The following is a 10555-nucleotide window of genomic DNA, read 5'->3' as shown; positions in this document are numbered from 1 at the left end:
CAGAAGCACATTGTCCGCATTCTCCAAGGCCGTCATTACTCCCTCTCCCCCTGCTTCATTCAATGTCTTGACCAACTGTTCCAAGGAGTGGAAAAATAAATAAATCAAAATGATGAATTAACATCATGATCGCAATTTTGACTCATTTGGATATGGCCTTTCATGACTAGATGAAAACAATAATATTAAAACCCTAAATCCACGCAAAAGAAGACTAACAAAATGTTTTGGCTTGAATCAAACAGCCGGGTGAGAGGAAGAAGAAATACGAAATCACAATATTTATAAAATATATTAAATAAAATATCTTAATATTATTATTACATTTTCTTTATATTAATATGACTAAAATATAAGGTAATAGCTATTTCTCTTATGTCACATAGAAAGGAAATTCAAATATCTATCATATATAATATTTTTAATACTCAAAAAAAAAATTTTGAATTTTTAAAAAATAAATCTAAAATCACTCCAAACAAGCTCTTAATAGATCAACATTCATATTTTCCTGAGAGAGAGAGGGGCAAAATTTTAAACCCTTTATCCTTTGTAGCATTATTGTAACTTTACTTGACCTTAAAATTAAACTATGTTATTTGGAAGAGAGACAAAATTTCAAATTTATGATTTGTTCTCAACAAAAATCCTTCATGCTTTATATCACTATTGTAGCTTGACTTGACCTTTAAATTCCACCGTGTTGTTTGGAACTTCGTCCATTTTCTTAATCTCTTGTTGCTTTCCTTCAATGTTGTGTGGGTGGAAATCTAAATCCAGCTTCTTTATTATCCGGAAAAGCAATGGCCTGGCATGGATTGGAGTCTTGTTATGTTGCCGTTCTTTCCCTCCTCGCTATCATCTCTCTCTGTCGTGGTGCTACCCTATATGTGCACGATTATCCTAATATTGCACGTCACTCCAGTTCATGGGCTAACGTTGAACAAGAGCTTATCCAGGGGGATGAGAAGGTCTCTCTGCTGCCGATTCTTTGCATCAAAGGCGAAGGTGCAGGGTTCTGCTTTGGATTCTACTGCAGCTATTTAAGAGATGAATGCCTCTTGGCTGTTGTCATCTGCCCCGCATACAATCTCCCTCTTATATCATCTCCAGAACTAGTGTGGTCTGCTAATCGGAACAATCCTGTCCGGGTAAATGCTACTTTACAGCTAACTGGAGGAGGAGACTTGATCTTGAAGGATGCTGATGGCAAATTTGTTTGGTCCACAAACACAACAGGAAAGACTGTTTCAGGCTTAAAATTGACTGAAGCCAGAGATGTTGTCCTCTTTGACGCAAACAATGCTACGGTTTGGCAGTCTTTTGACCACCCCACCGATGCTCTACTTCAGGGCCAAAAGATGGTTTCAGGGAAGAAGCTTACAGGCAGCTTAGCCACAGGTAACTGGACTGAAGGTATGTTATCACTTTCCGTTACCAATGAAGCTCTGGTAGCTTATGTAGAGTCCAATCCTCCTCAGATATATTATCGTCTTGAGGGCTCGGATACAGACACAAAAGGTAAAACAAAACAAAATTATATCTTACTCGGGAATGAAAGCCTCGATGGGTTCATACATGGTGCTGACCCAAACTATCCAGATTCAAGGATTTTCATTGCTACAGACTTGTCTGCTCAGTTCATCAAACTGGGGCCGGATGGTCATTTGAGAGCCTACGGGTGGAAAAATAATAGCTGGGAGGCGGCTGATCTTCTGACTGATTGGTTATCATTTCCAAATCATCTAAGTGATGTAGATGATTGTCAATACCCGCTGGTGTGCTGGAAATATGGCATTTGTTCAGAAAGACAGTGTAGCTGTCCCCCACCATCTCCTCATGGAACAAAATATTTCAGGCCAGTAGATGACAACCTACCCAGTCATGGATGCTATGCAACTAAACCCATTGCTTGCGGCTCTTCTCAATATCATCATCTTCTTGAGCTTCAACACGTAGGTTACTTTGCCTTCAGTTCTGACATTAGCAGTACAAATGTAGAAAATTGCAAGCAGGCCTGTTTGAACAACTGTTCATGCAGAGCTGCTCTTTTTAAATATACAGACGATCCTTTAGATGGGGATTGCTGCCTTCTATCTGAGGTCTTTTCATTGATGACCACTGATCGGGGTGATATTAAGTCATCCACGTTCCTTAAAGTGGCGATTTCTCCTATTGATATTCAGAAGAAAAAAGGGCATGCTAGAGTTATACTCGTATCAAGTCTTGCAGCTTTCTTCGGTGTCTTTATTTTTATGACCACTTGCTTCTTTCTTTTCAGAAAGAAAAAGGATTCTATTGAATTTGAGGAGGATTACCTAGATCAGGTATCAGGAATGCCCACTAGATTCTCCTTCCAACACTTGAAATCTACAACACAAAACTTTAGTTGCAAGCTTGGGGAAGGAGGATTCGGGTCAGTCTATGAAGGCACTTTGAGCAATGGTGTCAAAGTCGCAGTGAAGCATCTTGAAGGTTTAGCTCAAGTAAAGAAATCATTCTCAGCTGAAGTTGAGACGATAGGCAGCATTCACCATGTCAATTTGGTAAGACTGATTGGATTTTGCGCTGAAAAATCACATAGGCTCTTAGTCTATGAGTACATGTGTAATGGGTCCTTGGATAAATGGATCTTCCACAAAAACCAACATCTTTCTCTTGGTTGGGAATCCAGAAGAAAGATCATCCTTGACATAGCGAAGGGACTAGCCTATCTCCATGAAGAATGCAGGCAGAAGATATTTCACTTGGATATCAAACCCCAAAACATCCTTTTGGATGAACACTTGAATGCAAAAGTTTCCGATTTCGGATTGTCAAAACTGATTGACAAGGACCAAAGCCAAGTTGTAACGACAATGAGGGGGACCCCGGGTTATTTGGCTCCCGAATGGTTGAGCTCAGTTATCACAGAAAAAGTGGACGTCTACAGCTTTGGCGTTGTGTTGTTAGAAATTCTGTGTGGGCGAAGAAATGTAGACCGATCTCAACCTGAAGAAGATATGCATTTACTCGGTATTTTCAGAAGGAAGGCAAATGAAGGACAAGTGTTGGATATGGTTGATAAAAACAGTGAGGATATGCAGAGACATGGAGCAGAAGTTATGGAGCTGATGAAGGTTGCTGCATGGTGCCTACAAAATGATTATGCCAGGAGGCCTTCCATGTCCGTGGTGGTGAAGGCTTTGGAGGGTCTGGTTGATATTGAAGATGACCTGGATTACAATTTTTCGTATCCACCATTACCTAGGGGCATTGCTCACAAGGTTGCTGCTGCTGCTACTCCAATTATGCCATCAGCTTTATCAGGACCTAGGTAAACGTCAACCTACCTGGCTGTAACTCTAATTAAAGTGTGATGCTTTTATAAAATTTTATTTGGTTGTAACTGAAAATTTAAAAATTTTCATTTTCACCTTCTTCCTTTTGAATTCGATGAGCTTTTGTGGCTTTATTATTTTATTATTTTTATCAATTTCCATTTTATCTATAATTTTTGTCCAAGTGAATCCCAAGAAAATAAAAAAATAAAAAATAAAACAAGAAAAATTCAATAAAGCATTGTGGAACCCAAGTCCCACTAGTCAAAGTAAACAAGGTCATTGCAAAGCCGAGTGAGAAGGCCATTACTCCCTTTGGCACCGCTTCGTTCCATGTCTTGACCAACTACAATGAACCTGCCGGATGAAGAGACACTAGGGCCTCATCAGCAAGCACAGGAACGTATACCGAAAGCAACAGCTAGCGCTACGCCATTGACAATTCAAGTCTTCATACAGCACCAACTTTGCATTGACAATTAAAGCGAGTTTCACAACGTGTAGATATCAAGAACTGATGATATCATTTGATAGTTGAGTCAAATTTTTTAACGTGAGAACTGTTCTCTAGTAGGACCTTCCCTCCTAGGGACTTTCCGGTAACCTTCACTTGGAGAGCCTTCTGGCCCCATTGTAATCCCAGAAGCTATTTCAGAGCACACCGGTTTTGAATTATTCTCTTTTCTACATTTTCTTAGTCTTCCATGCTTTATAAATCAACGCCAGCCAACATTATACTTTACTATGACCTGTTGGTATGAAAAGACCATGTTGAGTGTCGATATATTGCCGATTTTGCCGATATTCCTCTCGATCAATAATTGGTGTTGCATTTCGTTTTGAGCTCGCCTGATATTCAATATATCGGCAAAATATCATCGATAAAATCCGATTTTTCAATCCATAATGGTTTTCAAGGTGGCCTATCAATTAACTTGTTCCTTGTCCTTCGAAATCTCATGCAAGTTGTAAAGGATGTCAAATGCAGTGGCACAGGACTAGTGTTGTCGTTGCAACATACTTTTGAGTGACCTCAAGGTATTACACTTTGCCATCTCATCATCCCTCTTCCACTTTTGACATGCATCATTTTCCTCTAAGGGAGGAGGTCATGAAGTTGGCTTAGGGGCTAGATCAAGACTAACCCATTTGAGTTGCTTTGTAGTGAAAACTATATATATATACTTATCTCCCAATCCACACAATTAGGCTTAATTGATTTGTTTTGGGTTAGAATAATAACTAATAGGCTATACAACTTTTTTAAAACAAATATATGAGACACTCATATATTATTACGAATATTCAATTGTCATAACTCTAGTATAAATACTAAAATATAATGCTCTTAATATTATGTTTGAACCAACAATAGTATCCTAGAATCATAAAAATTTTAGCTTACTTTAGACAAGTCTAGAATTTGTTATTAGGTGGAGATTTTATGCAATCAAACTTATCATCTTTATTGTAATATGGAACAAAGTAGACATACCGTTTCTTTGACCACCTAAATTATGAATAAGGACATTGTCCGAATAGCCCTTCATGTATCTAATACAGAAATGGATTTATACCTTGATAGATGCAAAGTCCCACACCTACCTCATGGCTGCTATGATTATCAAAGATACCTTATTATCTTAGCCGACACCAATAATTTATACCTTGATGGATACTATTTTTCAAAATTATTTTTGATAACAATTATCAAAATACCTTATTATCTTAGCCGACACCAATAATTTGTATGGCAGTTATTGAATATGGTCAATATAAAGAAACGGTTGAGAAAGTAAACCAATTCCAATCAACTAACTCAACCTCAATACCCCACAGAGTGACTAGAATACCCATCCCATTAATGCCTTCGCCAACCATCCAACCACCTATTTAATGTCAACCTTGTGATGCCTACAATCGAGAGTAGGAGGACCAGAGAAAAAAAAAATTGTTAATATATATAAAATAATTTGCATGTTAACATGAAAATAATGTATATTTATTTCTATTTTTCTCCTTTTAAAAAAAAAAAATCTAATTTCACTTACTGTTCATTGAAATTATTCAATTTTTTTGCATTTCATAAATCAATTATATTGTTTTTCACACTTTAAATATTCATCCAATTTTTTCAATAAATAATTTGAAATTAAAATAAAATATATTTACTTTTTCTTAATTTATTAATTATATAACCAAATTATTTTTTTTTTAAATATTTGGTATATTTTAAATTTTTTTCGTTACCTCTTGGTTTATCACTTTATATTACAAAAATAAATAAATTGTAATTTTCCTTTCAAATGATTTTTATTTTTACAAATTATTCAATATATAAAATAATTCCTTAAATTATATAATTGGATGTTGTAAAGATTTAATTTTTTTGTGTTGCATTGGATTCTTTTCTTGGTATAGGTTGACCCATAGAGTAACGCTTTTTTTTTTTTTTTTTTTTTTTGCATTAACGTGTGCCATATTGCCATTGGTTTAAGATTGTGGGTATGGTACCAAAGATGATATTTCGGTACCGAAGCAAGATTGTGGATATGGTACATAACCCATATATATATATATATATGGATCCACGAGAACCATACTCATCCATGGTATGACATTTCGTGGGTTGACAAAATAAAAAATTGTGACTAGGGAAAATAACTAATCGACGCAAAAGAAGACTAAAAAAATGTGTCGACCAAGAAAAACTTTTGTACTTAACAGAAGTTTCTTATAATAATTTGTACGTACATAACTAAATATATAATCAAACATATTTTTTTAATCCTTTGTAGATTATTGAAGCTTTGACTTGACCTTAAAATTTCCACTATGTTATATATTTCGAAGTAGTTCATCCATTTTCTTGATTTCCCTGTTGCTTTCCTTCAATGTTGTGTGGGTAGAAATCTAAAATCCAGCTTCTTATATCAGGAAAAGTAATGGCCTGCCATGGACTGGAGTCTTGTGTTGTTGCTGCTCTTTCCCTAGCCTCCTCGCATTCATCTCTCTTTTTCGTGGCGCTACCCAAGATTCGGATGATTATCCTAATATTGCACGTCTTTCCAGTTCATGGATTAACGTTAATCAAGAAATTATTGTTGGAAATGAGTTTGAAAAAATAATAATTGAGCAACTTGGGGCTTAATTAAAAGTGTGACCCACACTCTGAAAATGTCGGGACCACGCACCAACGCGTTCTCCTCCGCGAGGAGTATAACGTGGTATATTTATTTGTTCAAATCCATTAAGTATTGAATGAGAAAATTGACTCCAAAGTCACCCACTTGAAATGGTATATTAAACAGGTACGTGTCTATTTCGAATAAGTTTATACCTATTCTAAACAGACACCAGGAAGACTATAAATAGACTTTCTACCTCGGCATTAAAATCAATTTTTTTTTTCCGAATATTTCTCTCTTTCTTCTTTGCATCCTTTGTCAGTTCGAGTACAAAACACAAGTTGTGTTCGTGGTGTTCTACAGATTGAAGTGCTGCTTCTGTAGAATTGAAAATCCGTTCTATCTTGGGAGACATTTATTCACTACCTTGAGCACCAGAGAGGGAATAAAGTTGTCTTAAAGAAACAGTATTGTCACTGGGCTCAGATTCATAGAATTAAAGTAAGTTCTGTAATTTCATTTATTTTATGTTTACTTACGGTGTAAACTGTAAAAGGTTTTTATTGCTTACAATTTTAAGACAACTTTATTAAATAAAAACTTTTTGTAGTTTATACTTTAGTGAATATTATATTCTTAAGTTTTAAATCAGATTGTGTTTCTGCATTTGGAAACTTAAATATTCTATTCATCTATTATTATTATTTTTTTAAATCAGAATTTTGTATTCTAAATTTTCTGCATTTCTATTTTTGTAATAGAAATCAAATGGCATCTTCAAGCAATATTCCTACAATGAATTTGACTCATGGAGAAAAACCAGAGAAATTCAATGGGAATGAGTTCAAACGTTGGCAACAAAAGATGCTCTTCTACCTCACCACATTGAACTTGGCAAGGTTCCTTCATGAAGAATGTCCCATACATGAAGAAGGAGAAACCAACAAGGAAAAGGTTGCTGCCGTGGATGCATGGAAGCATTCTGATTTCTTATGCAGAAATTATGTGCTTAATGGCTTAGACAATACACTTTACAATGTGTATTGTTCACTCAAGACAGCAAAGGAACTATGGGATTCACTTGACAAGAAATACAAAACCGAGGATGCTGGCATGAAGAAATTCATAGTCGGCAAATTTCTTGATTTCAAAATGATTGATTCCAAAACAGTTATAAGTCAAGTTCAAGAACTGCAAGTAATTCTTCATGAAATCCATTATGAAGGAATGAGTCTTAGTGACTCATTTCAAGTGGCTGCTGTGATTGAAAAATTACCACCACTATGGAAGGACTTCAAGAATTATCTCAAGCACAAACGCAAAGAGATGAATCTTGAAGAATTAATTGTGAGGTTAAGGATTGAGGAGGACAACCGAAAATCTGAAAAGAAGGGAAATAATTCAATGGAGGCTAAAGCCAATGTTATTGAACAAGGACCAAAAACTAACAAGAAACGAAAGCATGGTGATCAAAATCAGAATCAAGGATCAAATGCGGCGAAGAAATTCAAAGGCAAATGTTATAATTGTGGCAAAACTGGTCACAAGTCTAATGATTGTCGTAAGCCAAAGAAGGAACAGAAACCCCAAGCTAATGTGACAGAATTTGATAAACTTTCAAATGATGTCTCCGAGATGAATCTTTCCGCTGTTGTATCCGAATGCAATATTGTAGGAAACACCAAGGAATGGTGGGTGGACACTGGGGCTACTCGTCACATATGTTCCAACAAGTGGATGTTTTCAACTTACAAACCCGTGGAGCAAAATGAAGAATTATTCATGGGTAACTCTTCTAGTTCCAAAGTTGAAGGTCGTGGGAAGGTGATTCTGAAAATGACTTCTGGCAAAGAACTCACTTTAAATGATGTGCTTCATGTGCCAGACATTCGCAAGAACTTGGTTTCTGGATCTTTGCTTAGCAAAAATGGTTTCAAATTAGTGTTTGTGTCTGGTAAGTTTGTACTTACAAAGAATGAGATGTTTGTAGGAAAGGGCTATCTTAGTGATGAGCTCTTTAAGATGAATGTAATGACTGTTGTTCCTAAGTCTATTAATAATAATAAGATTGATTCTTCTGCTTACTTGCTTGAGTCTTCTAATATTTGGCATGGTAGATTAGGACATGTTAATTATGATACTCTACGTAGATTAATTCACTTAGATTATCTACCTAAATTTAATATTGATCCTAATCATAAATGTGAAACTTGTGTAGAATCTAAATTAACAAAAGTACCTTTTCATTCAGTTGAAAGAAGTACTAAACCTCTAGACTTAATTCACAGTGATATTTGTGATTTAAAGTTTGTGCAAACGAGAGGTGGGAAAAAGTATTTTATTACTTTTATCGATGATTGCACTAGATACTGTTATGTATATTTGCTTAAAAGCAAAGATGAGGCAATTGAAATGTTTAAGCATTATAAAAATGAAGTTGAGAATCAACTTAGCAAAAAGATTAAGGCAATAAGAAGCGATAGAGGTGGTGAATATGAATCCCCTTTCGAGGAGTTCTGTTTAGAACATGGAATCATTCACCAAACTACCGCTCCATATTCTCCTTAATCTAATGGGATTGCTGAACACAAAAATAGAACATTGAAAGAAATGATGAATGCTATGTTGTTAAGTTTTGGTTTACCCCAGAATTTGTGGGGGGAAGCTTTGCTTTCCGCCAATTATATTCTTAACAAAATGCCTCATAAATAAACACTTAAAACACCTTATGAATTATGGAAAGGTCACAAGCCTTGCTATAAGTATCTAAAAGTGTGGGGGTGTTTGGCAAAGGTGGAGGTTCCTAAACCTAAAAAGGTTAAAATAGGACCTAAAACCATTAATTGTATATTCATTGGTTATGCTAATAATAGTAATGCATATCGTTTTCTTGTTTATAAGTCTAAGATTCCTGATGTGCATGTTAATACAATTATAGAATCAAGGAATGCTGCATTCTTTGAAACTATTTTTCCATATAACAAGCCATCTGAAACAAGTACACAAAAGAGGACTCATGATATTACTTTTGGTAATAATCAATTAGAAGTAAATCAAGAATCAAAAGAAAAACAAGTTGACGAAGAACCTAGACGTGGAAAAAGGGCAAGAAAGTCAACTTCGTTTGGCCCAGATTTTCTAACATATTTGTTAGAAAATGATCCTCAAACATTCAAAGAAGCTATGTCCTCCCCTGAAGCTTCATATTGGAAAAAGGCAATTAATAGTGAAATTGAATCTATTCTGCAAAACCATACTTGGAAACTAGTGGATCTTCCACCAGGTACCAAAACATTGGGATGTAAGTGGATTTTCAAAAGGAAAATGAAGGCAGATGGTTCAATTGATAAATACAAAGCAAGACTTGTTGCCAAAGGGTACAAGCAAAGGGAAGGATTGGATTATTTTGACACTTATTCACCAGTTAGCCGAATAACTTCTATTCGTATGTTAATTGCTATAGCAGCAATAAACAATCTTGAAATACATCAAATGGATGTTAAAACGGCATTTTTGAACGGTGAATTAGATGAAGAAATATATATGGATCAACCTGAAGGGTTTATAGCTCCTGGACAAGAGAGGAAAGTGTGTAAGCTTGTTAAATCCTTATATGGATTAAAGTAAGCACCTAAACAATGGCATGAGAAATTTGACAATGCAATGATATCAAATGGATTCAAAATTAATGAATGTGATAAATGCGTTTATGTCAAAAACACTCAAAAAGGATATGTCATTATATGTCTATATGTTGATGACATGTTAATTATTGGTAGTGATACCAATATGATAAAAATGACTAAACAAATGCTATCCAGTAGATTTGATATGAAAGATCTAGGTGTGGCAGATATAATTTTGGGAATTAAGGTCTCAAAAACTTCTGATGGTCTTATACTTTCTCAATCTCATTACATTGAGAAAATACTTGAGAAATTCAAGAAGTACGATATAAGACCAAAGAAGACACCTATGGATGTAAATCTTCATCTTTTTAAGAATACTGGCATAGGAAAATCTCAATTAGAATATTCTCGTATAATTGGCAGTCTAATGTATGTGATGAACTACACTCGACCTGATATAGCATACTCCGTTAGTAAG

General features: G+C 35.3%; 1 protein-coding gene across 1 annotated transcript; it reads left to right on the top strand.

The window, feature by feature from the left end:
• The first annotated feature begins 803 nt into the window (after nt 1–803).
• Nucleotides 804–3410, top strand: LOC117926104 (G-type lectin S-receptor-like serine/threonine-protein kinase SD2-5). Its single transcript, XM_034845185.1, has one exon. It carries the CDS (start codon nt 804–806, stop codon nt 3318–3320), a length of 2517 nt encoding a protein of 838 aa, XP_034701076.1. The 3' UTR covers nt 3321–3410.
• Nucleotides 3411–10555: the final 7145 nt, after the last annotated feature.

The sequence above is a fragment of the Vitis riparia genome, chromosome 12, assembly GCF_004353265.1.
Source record: "Vitis riparia cultivar Riparia Gloire de Montpellier isolate 1030 chromosome 12, EGFV_Vit.rip_1.0, whole genome shotgun sequence".
Taxonomy (NCBI): domain Eukaryota; kingdom Viridiplantae; phylum Streptophyta; class Magnoliopsida; order Vitales; family Vitaceae; genus Vitis; species Vitis riparia.
The sequence above is the reverse complement of the archived record's forward strand: the minus strand, read 5'-3'. Positions and strand labels throughout refer to the sequence as shown.